Source organism: Anser anser (assembly GCF_964211835.1).
Source record: "Anser anser genome assembly, chromosome: 5".
NCBI lineage: Eukaryota > Metazoa > Chordata > Aves > Anseriformes > Anatidae > Anser > Anser anser.
Window position 1 is genome coordinate 54120457 of NC_139725.1, and position 18818 is coordinate 54139274.

The 18818-nt window shown below is 46.5% G+C and overlaps 1 protein-coding gene across 1 annotated transcript; it reads left to right on the forward strand.

Moving 5' to 3' along the window:
• The first annotated feature begins 2306 nt into the window (after nt 1-2306).
• On the forward strand, nt 2307-16992 carry CYP46A1 (cytochrome P450 family 46 subfamily A member 1). The gene is made up of 15 exons (XM_083837821.1): nt 2307-2504; nt 5314-5391; nt 5678-5759; nt 6305-6378; nt 7077-7163; nt 7918-8056; nt 8633-8743; nt 9517-9673; nt 10019-10081; nt 11148-11220; nt 11663-11747; nt 13639-13749; nt 14021-14109; nt 15053-15119; nt 15517-16992. Exons 1-15 carry the CDS (start codon nt 2359-2361, stop codon nt 15676-15678), a joined length of 1524 nt encoding a protein of 507 aa, XP_083693947.1. The 5' UTR covers nt 2307-2358; the 3' UTR covers nt 15679-16992.
• Nucleotides 16993-18818: the final 1826 nt, after the last annotated feature.

Here is an 18818-nt window from a genome sequence, read left to right on the forward strand (position 1 = left end):
ACTATATTGCATGGTCTCTCTATCCCATCAAAAAAATATAAAATACCAAATATTTTATCACCTCTCAAATACACCCCGTGAGCTGCTTGCAAACAAGGTGCAAGCAGGAATTTTCCATCGGAAGTATTTTGAGATTGCTTTCAAATGAATGAGCCCTACAGATAACTACAATCGATTCCTGAATAACACTGAAAAAAAAAATCATCAGTGAAACTCAGAAAATCAATACTTCATCAGGAAGCTCACTGAGTGGCTTTAAAGATGGGGTTTCATTACCTAGCTTTAGTTTCTTAGCACCTTCTTGGGGTGATGCTGTTCTTGTGATTAGCTGTATCTTCCCCAGTGATTGCTATTTGCATCATGAGATCATGATGTATATTGCCTGACCAAATGGGAAAGAATGTTAGGTTTTTTTTTTCCCCAATGAAAACAAGAGGTTATAACACCGCAACCTTGACAGGAAATAAGATCTACTTTCGAGTAAGATAAATTGAAACAGTAGTTAGATAATAGTGTTGGTCTTTGAGAATATACCAACTAGACTATTTCCAGATTAAAAAACAACAACAACAAAAAAAAAAAACTGGAAATGTGTACTCAAAACACACGGGAAAATCATTCCAGGGTTGTTGCAGTTACTTCAAACCAAAGAAAGAAGTACTGACTCAAGAAAAATCAATGTTAAAATTAAATTTAACAGAAATCCAAACAATACTAAAACAAAATACAACCTACTTGTGTACTGACAGCTGTGACTGTGCTTTCTAGCATTTTGTACCATTTGAGCACTGTCAAGACTCGGTGGCTCTCAGGGGTTGTGATGTGGTGTCACCACCTAACTCATTACTTGTGCTACGCAATGCCAGGCCAGAAGAGCGCTGGCGTGCCCGTGGAGCAGCTCTCATGCCTGCAGGCTGGAGTAGGGGGTTCAGTGGTTGGGGAAAGCCCAGGAGCTCCTGCCTGGCTTCCACGGGTTTATTACGAGTCCTGCCTGAGCTGATCCTTCTGCCTCCCCAGGGACCTGCTTAAATGATGCCACCCAAGTCCAGGCCAAGGAACCGAAATGCAGGGAGGTTTTGGCCATGTCTGCCTTTGAGAAGTGCTGCTTCCTGGTGACTTCAAAAGAAAATCTGTCATCTTCTGACATCTGCCATACCAGACCTCTCCTTGGCTTCACTCACATCACAAAGCCAGTCCAATTTCTTTTACCTGCCTGGTTTTCAAGCTTTTCATAATCTGTGTTTCTGTGGCAAGTTTTGTCGAAGTTGGCCACAAAGCTGCTAGTGAGGGATAGGCAGACACGCATACACACAGGAAAGCAGCATATAGAAGACACAGCCCCAGATGCTACAGGTGCCCCTTAAATTCTCCTTCACTATTGACTCTCCTCTGCCCCTCTATCAGTATCAGGCCATTCAAAATTACTTACATTGCGAAACAAAAACGAAATAAAAACTCTCACACCAGCATGTTCTGTTGTTGCTTTGACAGCACTTCTCTGCTATCTCTGATCTGCTAGTCTCATGCGCAAGTAGAAATGACACAGGAAGACCAAGGAAAATCTGCAGATCGTGGCATTTTAGCACAGTCATTCCTTCTGAAAACCTAAGTGAGCTGACCCTTGGGGGTACCTGGCAGATGACTGCTGCATCAGATGAACCAAAGTGAGGTGTGCTATGAATTATACCCTCTCCCTCCTACTGCGGAGAGGTACGGCCACGTGGGAGATGGCGCGGGAGAACCCGGGAAAGGCACCACACTGGAAAAAGCAGGGATGAAAATTCCTGCTGAGAAACGTGTCAGAGACCCACAGGAGGCAAAACAGAAGAAGACACGATAAAAATCCAGCTAGCTTAGCATCCTGCCATGGCAGGCTGAGTGAGATGTATGTGAGGAGGGAGCATGAGAATGGGGACGCCCTTTAGTGACAGGCTGCTGGTGAGGTGGCGTGCCTGCCTGTCGGTGAGGGGCACGGCAGGCAGCTTGTGTCCTGCCCCTGGCCCTGCCAGGACGGCAGTGAGGGGGACCCCCGGGGGCAGGCGGCAGGGCTGGGGGGAGCTAGAAGCGGGCACGGTGTGCTGCTGTTCGTTTCTGTTCATCCCCCCCAGAGCACCGACGGGTTCCCAGACCCTTGCTGTAACCTCCTTTGGCGCTTTGTCCCCATTCCAACACCTGTGCCGAGCTGGGAGGAAGCGTTGGCACTATCACAGTCACACAACCGCACTAATTACACGATTTCCCCACGCACACCCGAGGCCAACCCCCCGGGCCAGGCCGCTGCCCTCAGCCCGCGTCCCCGCGGCTCGCCCCGCCCGCCCTCAGCCGGGCACCCAGCGCTGGGAGGCGCCGCCGCGGGCCATGGCGGCGCTGGGCGGGCTGGCGGCCGGGGCCCTGCTGCTGCTGCTGCTGCTGCTGCTGCTGCTGCTGGCGGCCGGGCTCTACTGCTGCTACGTGAGGCACGTCCACGCCAAGTATGACCACATCCCCGGCGCCCCCCGCGAGAGGTAAGGGCTCAGGAGCCGGGTGGGCGCCCCTGTGTCGTCCCCGTGTTGTCCCTGCGTGTGTCCCCGCGGCCGGCCGGGGGTGGGGGCGAGGCGAGCAGGGAGAGTTCGGGGCCGGGCGGAGCTCGGGGCCGGCCTCACCCTTCTGGGTTCCCCTCAGCGGGTTCACGGCGCGCAGGCGTCCCCTTAACCGCACCTCTGGGTGCAGCTGCCCTGACAGCGTGACACCGGGAGGCACCCCACCTGCGCTCTCGGACAGAAGCAGTCCCACGGGGACTTATCCCCAGGCTTCAGCCCACTTGTGTCATCGGGGTCAGATGTGACGATTAGGGCTGGGGTGGATCCTGTCCTACCTGAACCTGCTTGTCCTTAGGTGCGTTTTGAGGTGTGAAGTCACGCCCTAACCTAATGGCAGTTAAGTAGCCCTGTGGCAGCTTTTCTGACCCTTCTCCAGGATTTGAGGCGTGATCGTGGTGATCAGCCTCAGATCCTCCGCAGGAATGTTTCTGTACTGATTCGCTATGTGCAGGCTTGTCTGCCCTGTGAGCCCACGGTACTTGACAGCTTTTCAAAAGTATAAATTGTCAGCGACTGTCCAAAACCCTCATTGCAGTACTTGTGGCACAAACACTTCCATTCCTAAATATCCAAGGTAAGAAAGATCAAATAGCTCCAGCTCTGGTAAGCAATTTATAAAAGAAGGTGGCACAGGGTGCTGATGTAACCTCCCCAGTACACAGGTGGTTATGAGATGATGGGGCCAGAGTCTCCTTGGAGGTGCACAGCACAGCACAAAGGACAATGTACACCAGTTCCCACACGGGAAATTCTGATTAGGTGTGAGGCAAAACAACCTCACCGTCCTGTGCTCAAACACTGCCACGAGTGGCTGGATGAGTCCCTGAGCGAAGTCACGCAGCTCTGGCCTCCAGCCGGGGACTGGACCGGTGGCCTCCAGAGGTCCTTGCCAACCCAAATGACTCCACGATCTCGGTTCTAAAATGGGATTATCCAAACGTAAACACTTCTCAGATGAGGCAGCAGAAAGGTTGGCTGGCACCCAGCTTGCTGCCCACCAGGACCGAACCCTGGTCTCTTGTTGGCAGAGCTGCTCCCAGCCACTCAGTCCACAGCCAGCATCTTTTCACGGTGGTACTGTGTCCCATACGACTTTCCCTTCATTCTTGTCTCTTACCTTTAATAAAAGTTTAAGAAAGCCTTGTTTTAGGATGAAGTGCAGGAGGATCTTATCAAAACCTCAGACTTTGCCTCAGCTCTTATGGCTGCGTGATGACAAGATTATGTTAACACCCTTGATTTCCTGGGCTGATTTGTTTTATCCGGACTAACACAGCACATCTCTAAATGAGGCCTGTGCACAACAGGCTGAAAACGTGAGTCATAGTGGCTTTGTGTCGTTTCTGCCGTGTGAATGGCTCCCCTTTGAAGACATAAGGTTGTCTCTTCAAAGGTTTGCTTCGTATTAGAGATCGAATAGTAAGAAATGGAAAAAAGAATTTCTTTGTAAGTGCATGTTTTCAGATGGTAATGTCACTTAATTATATATCCCAAACCAAGCCCTTACTTAGTTTTTTCATGGCGTGCAGTTAAGTGAGAGGAGTTGTGACTTCTCATTAGCGGATGAATGCTCTTGGCCTGTTGTAGCACCTAACTGAATTGGGTAGTGATGGGACAGAGGACAAAACATCCAGTTTGTCACAACTCCCCAGCCACACAAGGGGAGCCGTGAGTGGGACCTTGTTTCAAACGCTGCAGATAGAGTGGTTCCCGGAGCTTTGGCTAACAAAGGACTTTGTCTTCTTTGGAACTTTTTGTCTTTTTGGAGTCCGGTTACAGCGGAGGAGTCAAGCAAAGGAAGGATTAAAAGTTTCTGTAGATGTTGGGTAACTTTGTGGAGAGCTTGTTATTTTAAGCACCTACCGGTTCCAACAGAAATAAAATAAGAGCCTGTTTTTCCCCTATAGCTTGTTTATACTGAAGAGGATGATAGCATGGCTCTCTGTGTCTCAAATGGAAAACAGATCTCTAGCATAGCTTGCTTGATTTGGAGAGGAGCTTGGCCAAATCTTCCTTCAGATGTGCACAAAGCCTGTGGGAATTCCCTGTTCACATCTGAAGGAAGAAATTGATCTCTGGCTTTTGAATACAGCTATTGTATGTGAAGAGTTAACCCTTTTTATTCAGTTCTGCGATTTCCATATGAATCAGTGAATCCTTCTAAGTTTTCCTTCAACATTTCATAGTCTCTCTCAGAAAAAAAAGCCGCCGTGGGTGTGCGGCCAGGCAGCATTTTGTCCTGCCTCTCTGCACCAATGCCCCTGGCTGTGCAGGGGCACCAAGTGACCAAGGTCCGCAGCTTATCTGGGTGGTGGCTGGGCTCTGGCATCACTGTGTGTTATTTTTACCTTTCCTTACCAGGAGGAAAGCCACAAGCAACACATATTGCATCCGATGAGCAACAAGGATAAGGATGTATACTGAATAAATGGCACACGGACATGCAGGGTTATAAACAGAGCCACAGAAATGGAGTTGGGTTTACCCTGCTTGTTTCCCTCGGCAAAGAATCTGGAGCGTGTTTGTTTCATTTAAAACTAGAACATCTACCCAGTGCTAGCGTCATTCCAAAATGTTGCTTGCATCATTAGACCGCAGCAAAACAACAGGGGCTTGGAGCTCACCCCACATCCTTCCACAGCCATCCCTCCCAAAATATCAGTCCTGAGCATTGCAATCCATACAAACCCCTGTTTTGGCATCCTCCTGATACTCTTAACTTCATTTTCTGCAGCTTTCTACTTGGACATCTGCCAATCGTTTGGAGAATGCTGGAGAAACAGGAGCTTATACACGATCTTTTCTTGCAGTGGTAAGTTGAGACACACCACTAAGCTAGGCTCGGCTAGCTTTTGTTATACAAATTGGGAAAACAAGGCACAGAGGCATTGAGTTACATATTTAGCATCCTTCAGAAGGTTGGTAGAATTACCAGGCAGAAAAGAAAGCATTGATCTTTCTCTTAGCAGCGTTATTCACTCAAGTCTGCAGTAATTCCAAGTCCATGCTCCTTTGGCCCCTTGAAGTTGTTAGGTTTGAGCTGTTAGGTGTTGGTGTTTTGTACCATAATTCTCTTCTTTTTCCTTTTCTTTCTGTAGGTCAGAGAAGTATGGACCTGTTATACGGTTTAATGCTTTTCACAGAGTCTCAGTAATGATTCTGAGTCCTGAAGGAGTGAAGGTACTGCAGAATAAAACAGAATTGACAGTGGGGATCAGCCCATCCCTCCAAAAAAGAGAGGTGGTGTCTGGTGGTTAGGGCAGCATGGTGCAGCAGCCTGTGCCTTCAGGGAGCGTGACTCTGGCTGGGTTACCAGGGTGAGGTGGCCTGCACCCTCAGCTGTCCAGATTTATTTTCTTGCTTAATCAGTTGATTTACTTTGGTACTTCCCTTTAAACTGCAGATAGAGCAAGCATCCACCCTTTCTGAAAAGCAGACTATCTGCAAGAGCCTAATATCTCAAAAGAACAAGGCACAATGGGGCTGGATTTCTTCCTCTAAACCTTTGTAATAATCATAGAGTGAGATTCCAGGTCACTGGGCAAAAAGTGCTACAGGCATGCAAAACAAGTTACCAGTGTGGAAACTGGGGAATCAGAGCACACCAAATAATTCATGTAGTCTGTTGCTACAGGAGGAAAAGAGTGAATGTGTGAGTGGCTTTTTATGTTTTGTCTGGGAAACAGAGAGCACTCAGCATTCACTGACCTGGGATTTGATTTTAGGAGTTCTTGATGTCACCGCAGTACCCTAAGGATCGCCTGGTCTATGGTCGTATCTTCAACATGTTCGGTGTAAGGTAGGAAAAATCCATCTGAAGTCACTGTGATCTGAAAATGAGTGAAAGATTAATAAAGGCACAGGCATGACACCCGTTTTGAGTCAGACCATTTGTCTTAGCATTGAGATTAATGACTAATTCCAGACATATTTAAGCAACAGGTATCTACTAAATGATGCTGAATGTGCCTGTGTCAAGTCGAATGTCTTCCTGATCAGGCAGGAGGTTATGTTGGATTTTTTACCTTGATCTTATGCTTTTTCCCCTGTGGATGTTCAGTTAGTCTCAGAATAGGTTGCTGAAGACCATCATCAAACTTCTCACTTGGATTTTGGAGCACCAAATGCGCTGGAGTTTCCAGCTCCTAAGCAAAATGATAGGAAAGGGGAGTTTTCACTGTTATCTTGATGCTTCTGAAAACAGAATAATTCAGTTATTATGTTAATTATTTGCACAACAGTTGTTTTGGGGAACCTGTGTAATGAGCCAGCATCCCCTGTTGGACTCAGCAGTCCACGCATACCAGGCAAAACATAGCTGCAATTCGGGTGTTGTCCACAAGATGAAAAGATGGTGTACTCGCAGCAACAATGTACTCTCTGCACATGGGAAAAATACAAGAAAGTAGATGTGGAAGAGTTTCCTTTGTGACTTGACAGGCTTGGGCTGGCTCCCCTGCTGAAAACTGTTCTTTTCTTTGTTTTTGTAAATGCCAGATTTCTAGGGAATGGCTTGGTAACTGATCGCAACTACGAGCATTGGCACAAGCAGCGGAAGGTGATGGATCCAGCTTTCAGCCGCACGTAAGGCAAACATTTCTGGGATGATCTATCTGTTGTTTCTGCTCTATTTTCATGATTCTCACTGTTGTTAATCCATTTTTTGATGTTTAGAAAAAGAAAATCCAATTAGTGTCAAAATGCTATTTTACATTGAGTGTAACACATCATTCCCTTGACAAGTACAATGGGACCGGGTTTTTCCTGTGGGAGTGACACCCGTATAAACTCAGTGATGGCAGGAAGGTCCCAAGAATGTGCTGATGGCTGCTTTATCCCATGTGAAAACAGACCTCAGCTATTTGAAGTGGGCAAGCCTAATCATTCACCTGTCTGAGTGACTCCCTGTGGGAGATAGAGCTTGATTAATAAGCTGGGGTTTGGTCTGGTTTGCTTGCGAGTGCCTGTACAAAGTAGACGCATTGCATTCAGGGTCTGAAGATTTGTCCATCAGCCTCGACATGCCCAGGCCAAAGCCCTTTGCCACGGCAGCTGTTATTTACGTGGCAGGATAGAGCTGGGCTGCTACAAGAGGAATTTAGCTCATTTTATGTTTGCTTTTTTAAAGTACTAAGGCAAATTTGTTATAAATTTAAGCTTAAAACAATATAAATTAAAACAATAATATAATTAAATATAATAATATAATAAATATAATTAAAACAACATAAATTAAAATAAATTATTTATAATTTTCTATGGAAAACAAGAAGATAATTTTGCCTGAGCAAAGATGTCCTCCCCAGAGCCCGATCACTCATTTTTATTAATTGTTCAGCTACCTGATTGGCCTGATGGAAACTTTTAATGAAAAAGCAGAGGAGCTGATGGAGAAGCTAGAGGAAAAGGCAGATGGAAAGAAAGAGTTTAGCATGCTGACGATGATGAGCCGGGTGACTTTGGATGTCATTGCAAAGGTACCAGCTGTCTGCTTTCTTGCTTCCTTCGCAATTAGCAGGAAGGAATGGAAGTAGCGGGATCAGGAGCTGGAGCCAAGGAAACAGATCGCTACCCAGAAATGCCTGAAGAATTGAGGCAGTAGATGAGGCACTTCCATTCATACTGAGACATAGGAAGGGGCAGTTAGGGAAGGGTTTATGTCATGTAAGTGTGGCCAGCAGCATGCTGCACAGAGGGCCCTTTGCAAAAACCCTTACAGCCTCATGAGTCCCAGCCCTCCAGACAAAAGGGGCACTGCTATTTGTTCACGGGTGCATGTTGTGTTATTATACATCAGCATGAAGTCTGCCTGACGCTGGCTCTTCCTTTCGTTATGTGAAACATGAATTGAAAGTAATATTAATTCCCCCAAATAAGGAGGAAGCCTAATGTAGCTATCACCCTTCCCTCCCAGGCTCCTGCAGGGCAGAACCTAGCCTGAGGCATTTTTCTGGTAAAAGACAGTCGGTGTGAGGCAATCCTGCTGTTTCATCCCAGCCCTGCTGAGCCAGGAGGATTAGGAAGTGGCTCCCTTTTTCTCCCCCTCTCCTCAGGTAGCCTTTGGCATGGAGTTGAACGCGCTGAGTGATGACCGGACACCGTTCCCACATGCTGTGACCATGATTATGAAGGGAATGACTGAGATGCGCATCCCCTTTGTGAAGGTCTGTGTGCTCCTCGTGTCAGTCCTCTCGCATGTCCAGCTGGAGCCTCTGCCTCCGTATGGGGCTGGGGTTGTGTGTGGTCCGTATGTGACAAGGAAAACATCAGCAGCAGTTCTTTTCCTCCAACATGCACTGAGATAAAATTAACTAGCACTTTAAAACACTTGCAAAATTAACATTATTATTTAATGCTTTGTGTCTGTCTTTCTGCCTTCTCCTCCCCCCTGCCTGTTTCCTCTTGTGTCCTTTTATACTTTCACGCCCATCGCTGCAAAAATTGGAAAGTCCTTGCCGTTTGTCCAAGAAGTACTTCAGCCTTTACTCAAGGTGGAAGAAATTTGAACTTTCTTACCATAAAAAAGTATTTTGGACTAATATTCATGTACTAAGAAATTATCGATGAAATCTAAAACAGTTAAGTTACACTCCACCGTCTCTCAAGAAAGCTGTAGTTCAGACTTTTAGAGCTCCTGTTTTCCCTTTTGGGTCCAAAGGTTGGGTTCTGTGCCACTTACTAGTTTCTTTCCTTGGGGAGGTGAGGAGTTTTGCTCATGGTGCTTAACATGTCAGCTCTGACAAGGCAGGTCATCAGCATGCACAGATTGAAATATTTCTCTTTTTAGCCCAAACACTTCATTCTGGGGACATTCACTTTGTTCCATGGACAGCACGCGTATTGCTAAAATAGAAATGGGGTGCTCACTTGAAAAATAACACTGGTGGTGTTTTTACCAGCAAAAGGAATAAAATGACTAAATTAATTCTGTATTCAGTATATGCCAGGAAAACAGAAAATGATAAAGGAGGCCCGGGAGAGCCTGAGGCTGCTGCGGCGTGTGGGAAAGGAGTGCATTGACCAGAGGAGGGAAGCCATCCAGAGTGGGAAGGAAGACACGTTAGATATTCTTACGCAGATACTGAAAGGAGATGGTAGGAAACTCATTGCTCTTTGAGTTAATTTGTCTGTGGTGTGCTTTTCCTGAGATTTGGGAAGACTTATTTTGGGAATCTGAACTTTGGGACTCAGTCCTCCTTTAATGACTTCGGAAACGTGTTTTTTCACACTGAAGAGTCGTACCAGGACTTGTTTTGAAAATTCCTTGTTTCTTGATGTTGGATCAAGTACTGGTCACAGGTCCCCACCGAGTAGTCCTCTCAGCATTCCCTCCCAGTTCCACCTCAGAAAAAATGCTCAAAGCAGAGCAGAGTGCCCTGACTCTTCCAGCTGGGGTACAGGGTCATTTTCTAATCTCATTCATTTTTCTGTCGTGACAGCTCTGGAAGAAACTAGAGATGACGAAAACATTCTGGATAACTTTGTCACTTTCTTTGTTGCGGGTTAGTAGCTACTTTAATACTTGTATATGTAATGTGGGAAGCCGTACTCAGCCTTGGGCTGCCTATGGGAGCTTTGCTCACTCCTTCTGATGCTGCTGTGACCAGGAGTCACTTTGCTGGAAGACAGCGTCATTATACTGATGTAAGACCAGCTGAGCAAAGTCTGAAAAGAACTCTTCATTTTCTCATAGGCAAATTAAGTTTTATCCTTGTTCCGTTATACCAGCATAGCAAATAAAGCCAGGGTGGTAGTGCAGGGAGTGGCTCTGCCTGCTGGGGTACAAGCAGGGGTCTTCACCTCACCTCAGCTCACCCACACAAGTGAATGCCATTCTTGCCCTAAGGGCATTAATCATTGCCAGGTAGGAGAGGGCACTGCCAAGGCCATCAGGAGAAGCAGAGGACAAGGTGATACATGGGGTAAAGGGCACAGAAAGTTTGATCTGGCAAGTCAGTAGGATTTAGGTGACCTCCTGGGGTTGGGTCAAATACCGTTCTTTCGCAAAAAAGACATTTTTTAACAAATACATCTTTAAAGTCTGTTTTCTGTAGTGCTTTAAAACAGAACATATGCATATCCATAAAAAAAAATCCACATTAAAAACATCCACATAAAAAAAATCCACATAAAGCAAACATTTCAAAGAATAACTATTAGAAGCTCAGTTTTTCCTCAAAACCAGTATATCATTGCTTCTCAACAGGACTATGTGTCCAATAATATGACAAGGTAAATACTGAATCTCCCTGGCCTCTGCTGAGTGTTAGTGCTGACCCTCGCTGACAGGGAATTCATAACAAGTCACTGCCATATATAACAACTGCAGCCGTGAATTGAACAAGACAGCCTGTATCTTTACCAGCTATGTCTTGTTCTTGAAAGTTCTTGAAGGGCACTTATACAGAAATTACCTCCCTGTTAGTGTTTCAGTTAATTTCTAGCATACCTGAAATTTACTGTTTGGGGCATGACTTTTAAAGTCTCCTATTGACAATAACGCAAGTAGACCTTAATAATATCATCTTATTTCATACTAAACTTTAAACTGATTTTTTGTGTTGTTAGGTCATGAAACCACTGCCAATCAGTTGTCGTTTACAGTAATGGCACTGGCTCAGCATCCTGAAATAATGGAAAGGTATGGGCGCTCTCATTTGCAAAGCCAGCTCACTGTTAATTTCAAGGGGAAGTTAATTGTAAGGATTGTCAAAAAGCTAGGATCAACTCTTAATAAATTCTAGCCTTCCTTCCAAAAGAAACAACTTGGTAGTCTAATATACCTAACATTTAAAAGGAAGCTTGGGGATGAATTATTTCACTTCCATCTATGTGATTTTTTTTCAAAGCCTTTATATGAAGCTGGTCCCGAATGCTGCCTGGTTCGGTTGTGCTGTGTGCGTGCTACTGCTCCCTGATAACGAGGCACAAGTTCAGGCAGGCTGGCTGGGAATCAGTAGGCATTTTGCCTGAGGATGGAAGTCAAAATCCAACTCAGTGTCTGGAAAGTAAAAAATGTACTTTGTCAGCTTGCCTAGCAAAAAATGGGTGTCTGCAACTAACATTTTTTAATTTAACTGTAGAGTTCAGGCCGAAGTGGATGAAGTCCTTGGTGCCAAGAGAGACATCAACTATGAGGATCTTGGCAAACTGAAGTACTTATCACAGGTACTGTGGGGGTGAGGTAAGATACCAGTCAGAGCTGTTTGGTAGTGCTCCTGCCATGTCATGCGACTGCCAAGAGGAGCCCTACGCTTTTAAGATTTTAGGAGCAACACCAAGATGCTGACGGTATTTGTCCTCAGAGAGTAAGCAAGCAGGTAGAGAGCCATCTGCAGCAGCCCAGCCTTGTTGGGAAGGATGCTCCTAGGATTTCATTCTGAAATCCCACACGATTCCTTCACTGCTTGCTTTCATTATTACCAGCCAGGAAGCTAGAGCAGAGTTGCTTAATCCCTACCTGTTTAAGATGAAATTGTAGTCATATTTTAAGAAGGGTTTGCAACCTTGAGCCCAACCTTTGCATGAGTCCCACGCAGTTCCCAAACTCCCAGCTCTATTTTTGTTTGATTATTATTAAAGCATTTCCAACTATGATCTCACCATAGTGCAATAAACGAAGTAGGATTTGAAGACAACCAAAAATAATGGCTAGTTTTTGCAATTTCATTTTTTAATATTATTCAGTCTTTAAACCCCCTTCAGTCACTCAAAAAAACAACAGCAACAACAACAACAAAACGAGAGACTTTGGTCCTAAAAGAGGTCTTATCTGCAGAAAGTTAGTAATGAGCTGTAAAGCCAGGGCTTGGCTGCTTGCCAGCATTCACATTGCATATCTTTTTTAACAAGATGGGGGAACATCAGTAACCCTCCAGAGGGGCTGAATCACAGTCCTGGCAACTAGTCTCCCTACTTAAATTTTCCTGTTATTTTAGTAGTCTTCCACCACCACTCTTCTCTTAAACTGCCCTGTTGAGCTGGGTGCCGGTGTTTTACCATTTGCCATGTCCCATCCCGCAGATCACGGTGCTTTGATGGGGGATAAATTACACAAGTCCATTTCTTGTGAGGAAAAGACATCCTTGTGTGCTTACAGAAACCAGCAGGTTGCTCCAGACTTCTCCAAACATCATCACAATTACACCACTCCAATTAGGACTAGGTATCTGAGCCTTTCAGTGTTAAGACAGATCACATGAGAGCTTCTCAAAGCAGACAGTTTATTTAACAGAACAAGCTTGGATCTGCACAAGCAAAATCACAGTTGCCCTTGGTCAGAGAGCCAGTCTGTCCCTGGAGGATCAGAGACCATGGGACTCCTCTCTTGTCATTCAAGCAATTCTGAATCCTTTTGTCAACTCTTCTTTTTCATTAATTCACTCGTGCATACACAACGTTAATTGCATTTGCAATGCAATGCTAATGTGCACTGTTAATTAGGCTTCACTTTCATGAAATAAGCCATTCTTACAGCTCAGTGCCACCAAAAGAAATGGTCTCGTTCCACTTTTTTCTCACTGTTCCTTATTCATTTTTCTTTGCCAGGTTGTTTTTTTTGTCATTTTGGTGCTGTGACCTGGCGCAGTTCCCCGTGCACCATCAGCAGCACAAAGGCAGGAGCACAGTGCTGAGGGTGGGAAGGAGGTGGCAGCAGCCACCCGTGCTGGCGGCAGCAAGCTCTGAGCACGGCTCGTTGGGTGCATGAACTTCACTCTCAGATACTCCCTCTGACTTCCTTCCCAGTAGTTTTTCACTTAGTTGTTAACCCAGCTCTAGGTGTTAGATCTGTTCAATGCATGGCGTCTCTCGTGCTTTTCACTTCTTTTTTCTTCTATACTTTTTATACCAGTCATAAGAAAGAACAAGTCTGAAGCAAAGGAGCTGACTTTGTCATTTATTTTTCCCACAGGAGTCCAAGGGAGATAACCAGCATCTGTTCCACAAGTCAAAAGCTCCCATTTAGCCAGAGTGAAAGGCCGTGGGGAAGTAATTAATTTTATTTCTGCTTCCTACACTGTAGTAACTAACTGACCTTTTGTGCTTTTTGCTGATGCAGGTTCTGAAGGAATCGCTGCGCCTATACCCGCCTGTCCCAGGGACGGTACGCTGGACAGAGAAGGAAAATGTCATCGAAGGTGTCAGGATTCCTGCAAACACGACAGTAATTGTGAGTCCTGCAGCAACATCCCCCATCAGCAGCTTTAACCTGCTGCACTGGATCCACATGCAACATGTGTGCGTATCAGAGGCCAAAATACTGCCTGACTATTCCTTCTGGCCTCACTGAAATTGTGCCCAAAACAGAGGTATGAATCGGGAACCTGGGTCGGTTTTGCCTGAGGAGTGCACGCTCTGGGGATGTTTTTGCATCTGTGACGGCAAAGAGGCGTTCTCAGTAAGCTTCTGCTGACTAACGCAAATAAACTCTTTCTTGGCAGTTCAGCACCTATATCATGGGGCGGATGGAAAGGTACTTTGAGGATCCACTCACTTTCAATCCAGAACGATTTAGCAAAGATGCACCAAAGTGAGTTATTTTACTTCCAGCTTACTACACATGTAACAAGGAACCGTTACAGGAAGAGATTTCAAGGGGAAGAAAGCAGAATAAAACTGTTTTCCCATTCCAAGTATGAGTAACACTCGTGTAAGTTGTGGAGCCAGGAGTTGGACTTGATGACTCTTGTGGGTCCCCTCCAACTCAAGATATTCTATGATTCTGTGATTCTCTGAACACTGAAGCCATATCCAAATTCAGATGGAAAACAACAGCATGCAGCTTTTGTTCAGAAGTTCTTCAGACCACACAATACCTTACAAAAAAGACCAATGCTAATGCTATTTAATATTTACATTGAGGTCAAACCCTTGGCCAAAACCAGACCGAGTATTTGCCCTAAGGCAATACCAGCATTTAACGTGTGACAGCCTTTACCCCAGGAAGCTTGAACTGTCTCCACATTAGAGACAGGACGAGGGGCCCAGGGGCAGATGTTGTTCTGCTGCGGGGGTGGTAGTGCAAAACAGTGGGTGCTGAGGCCCCTACATCAAGCTACTTTGTTGTTCAGGGGCTTTACTTCAGACGGGAGTTAGTCTGGTTTCCTGAACCAAATGTCCTCTTGCTGATGTGGTTCAGACCTGCCCACAGGACCGATAGTCGTATGGATCGTTATGTCCCGTGATGGGCTGGAGCATTTAGAGTCTGCTTGAAATTCAGCTTACAAATAAGGTTTGCATGCATAAAAATATCTCTGTGAGCTGAGTCAACACAAAGTGGAGGTGCTTAGGGTATTTTTTTCAGAGGTGTACTTCTGCTCTGAATGAAAAAAATGTTAATTTGGAGATTGCCTTGACAAGTTAGCTAGGTGGGGTGACATTTTGACTATTTACTTGCTGTGGTGGTGAAGTATTTGCTTCTTTCTTTATGACAAGGCCATCAGAATTACAGTTTTGAATATTTTTCTTTGTAGGCCATATTACTCCTATTTTCCGTTCTCGCTGGGACCCCGCTCCTGTATCGGGCAGGTGTTTGCACAGGTAAGCAGGCCTGCAGTGAGGTTTTGTTAGCAATCCCTGTACCAGTTCATAGTGTGCAGAGATGGGGCCTGTACTGACCCTGCGCAAGGCGGAGGCAGGGCATGTTTCTACCTTGCAGTCAGAATCGTGCTCTGAGTTCATCTTAGCATTGGTGCTCAAAATTGGCAGGTTAAAGTGGCTGGGCTGACACTCCGATTGCCAAAACCAGGCTAAAAACATAAACACAAAGAAGATCTTTGTGCCTGTCAATTGTCATCAAATCCAGGAAGCCCCGGGATTTTAAGTTTTAAATCTCTGTGTTGACAAAGCAGTATGACATAGCACACTGAATTTAAGCAGCTGTAGTCAAAGCTGTATTTGCTGTCACTGATAATGAGTTTGCTTTTCTTCCTAACAGATGGAGGCGAAAGTGGTGATGGCAAAGTTGCTGCAGAGGTTTGAAGTCCAGCTGGTACCAGGGCAGAGTTTTAAACTCTTGGATTCTGGAACCCTTCGACCACTAGATGGAGTAATGTGTAAATTAAAGCCCAGGAGCCTTCCAAAAGGCTTCCAGGCGTGACCGTCAGGAAGGGGAGCATGAAATGGAAGTGGCTGAGTTTCTTCAGATTTCGTAGATTTTCACAGTAATCGAAGGTTAGATTTTACAGGCCCCTTTAGAGGATTACCAGATTGAAAATTTTCCTAATTTTCTCATCACGTATGAAAGAAAACCGTAGGAGATTCACTCTGGATATATGTGAACATCTTCAATCTGAAGCGTACCTGGAATTGCAAAGCCTGCTATGTTCCTGGGGGACTGTTTGGTTCTGTCCAGAATTTTAAACGGACATCTTTTCACTGGAGTATCCCTGAGAGCTCCGCACAAAGCTGGAGTCAAATCCCAGTGGATAGTTTCCACTAATTTTGCTTACAACACAACATGGTCTAAGTAAGCCCTTGTTAGGGGAATGTTATGTTTACACAATGAAATCAAAAACATAGTAGAGCACAAGATTTGGACTGAATTTAGGAAGAGAACTTTGGAGCTATTCTCTTGGTAAAACAGTTTTTCCATCCCTGCTCTAAGTGAGAAAAATGATTGAGAAGTGATCTGAAACAAAACTCAGAGATTGTGACCCCTAATTGTCCCTGTTGCTTCTGCCTCATTTTTCTTCAGTCTCTTCTACTTCCAACGTTGGTCAGAGTGTAGGTTCACCACCCAGGCAGCACTGCTCTTTTGGGGAGGTCTTGTTGGGTTCATTTTAACCTGGATTGTTTTCCCCATCTGGTTCACTGTGAAGCTACACGAGTGCTTGGACCAGCCTAGAATGTACAGCAGAGTTGGAAGTGAGGGCCTAGAATCAAACGCTGCTTAAACTTGACCTTTCCTCGAAGAAATGCTTGTGCAACTTGAGCCAGAGGCAGGAGAATGTCCTGCAGCCCTTCCTGCAGCTGCTCCAAAATTGTTCGCTCTGTGCTGCCTTTCAGCTTGGCTCAGCTAGGGGAAAAATGATAATGTGAAAATCCCACCTTCCAGAAATACATGGATACCTAATAGGAGCTTGGGCTTAAGATCTACCACGAAATGAAGGGAATTCAGGACATTTGGTACTGGCAGTGTTACAGAGAACGCAGTATGTGCACTGACAAGTTACCGTGGTGGTTTCCACACCAGGAGGATAACTCTGCTCGTGCGCCATCCGATGCAGAGCAGCAGTGGGATAACAGGCCAGTAAGGTTGATGCTGCTTTTGAGAAGCGATGTTACACGGTGTACTAATACTACTGATACCCCAAGGTGACACCGCTTGCACTGCTAGGCCAGCTCTGTGATCCCTTTTGCTGCAGATTCGCTCCGGTACTCCTACACGTGAATAAAACCTGATTTGGAAACCCGAGGACTCTCCATCTGGAAGTGTGCTGCCGGGAGCGGACGCGGTGGGGAGCCAGCTGCCCCGTGCCGGGCTGGACGTGCGGGTGGCACGGTGCGTCCTGAGAGGGTGTCAAAGGGAGGGACGTGTCTCAGCAGTGCCGGGAGTCGGGGTGGCCGTGAAGGGGAGCGGCATATGTTCCTACACCCAGGAGCTCATGCCAGAGCGTTGCCTGTCAATGCTGATCGCCTTCCAGCAGATGGCAAGCTCTCATTGTTGATGTGCCGAGCAGGAGCAGCGCTTCTCCACCTTGACAGCTCCTTTTCTTGGGAGATAACCTGTCCTGGGCTCCTGCAGGGCACTGTAGGCAGTAGGTGATGTCTGGGCCACGGGGATGTTGTGCAGAGGTGCTGCAATGCTCTCTGCTTCACCCAGCACCCCCAGCCAGGAGGTGATCCCTTGTCCTCCAAAAAAAGGGCGAGGGCATTTTCAGGAAGGCTGCTCTCGGGGGCTTGGTATGCGAGCCAGGTGCTTGCACAGGTTCTGCCAAACTTCAGAAGTACAACTGGAAAGAAGAACAACAACTGAGCCTGAGTGCTGCAGGCAGGAGCCTGCCCTCCAGCAGCTCTCCAGCAGGCTCCCCCAGATGCACACCTGCAGGCAGATGGGGGCTCCGTGGAGCCAGGCAGGAGCTCAGCCAGCAGTCAAGGTGAAAAGCTGCCCCCAGAATGAGGGTACCAACGGCAATGCTAATTCCAAGAGTTTCTTACAGGTGCCTGAACCTTCCTCCTACTCCGATGGATGGCTGCTGCAGGTTTCTTTGATCCCCTCCCAAACCTGTAAGCTCTTTGCCTACCTCTTCTGGACTGATGCCCAGGACTTTCATGTATGCGAGGACTTTCCCTTAGGATTTCACCCCAGCTTTTTATGCTAACCCAAGAGCTTGATCTTATCCCTTTTAAACCACTGTGGTAAAGTAAGAGGAGAAAGAGGGAGAACGCTGCTGCCTAGAGTCTCTTGGGATGGGAGGGAACTGGATAGGGGAGGCACCCAGAGGAGCCTTTGTCTTCCAGGGGAAGGCAATGCCTTCACAGCCGGCATGGCACGGGGTCTGGAGCACAGCAGGCTCGCAGTTTCGCCCCTACACCTCACGTTCAGACTCACCCGCATTTCCAAGGAGGAGCACAGCTAATGTCAGTGCCAGGAGGGAAGTGGGGAAAATAACCACGATCCTGCACGTCGGGAACATCATCCCAGCCCCTGCAGGAAACCCGCAGGAGCTCAGCTTGGGATTCAATGCCAATCCTTGCAATTATGCCAGAGCCTCGTGTTTTCTGGGCGATGGCTGGCCTGATCTATCTGTAGCCTCTGGGGGAACGAATGCAGATAAGAAAGCATATGATGTTGCCCTTTATTGCCGGAGACAGGTATGCGGAGTATGAATCGGGATATTTTGTTGCCCTTCAGGCTCATTTATCCAGCCACAGCCAGCTCCTGGTTGCCGCCTTTACCATAGCAGTTTCGGAGCGCTGTGCTCGCTGTGTACAGCACAGTCACTGTGAGACCGCTGCGATCCTGCCAGCATCTCAGTAGGATCATTTTAAAGCTTCTCCGTCTTGCTGCCCATGCTGCTTTGGGCTGCACTGCAGGGCACCTGATGACATTGCTTGTAATTAATCATTAGCTGTCTGTCTTGTGGTAATGTCTGGAGGCCACCAGGTGACACTGAAGCCGGATGGGGGCCCTGGGCTCCATTTTACTGCCTGTGAGCTGCTTTGTGCCATAGATTCACAGCCCCTCAGCTGCAGTTATTGTGAGCTCAGAAAGCTGAAGATAAAATGACATAAAGA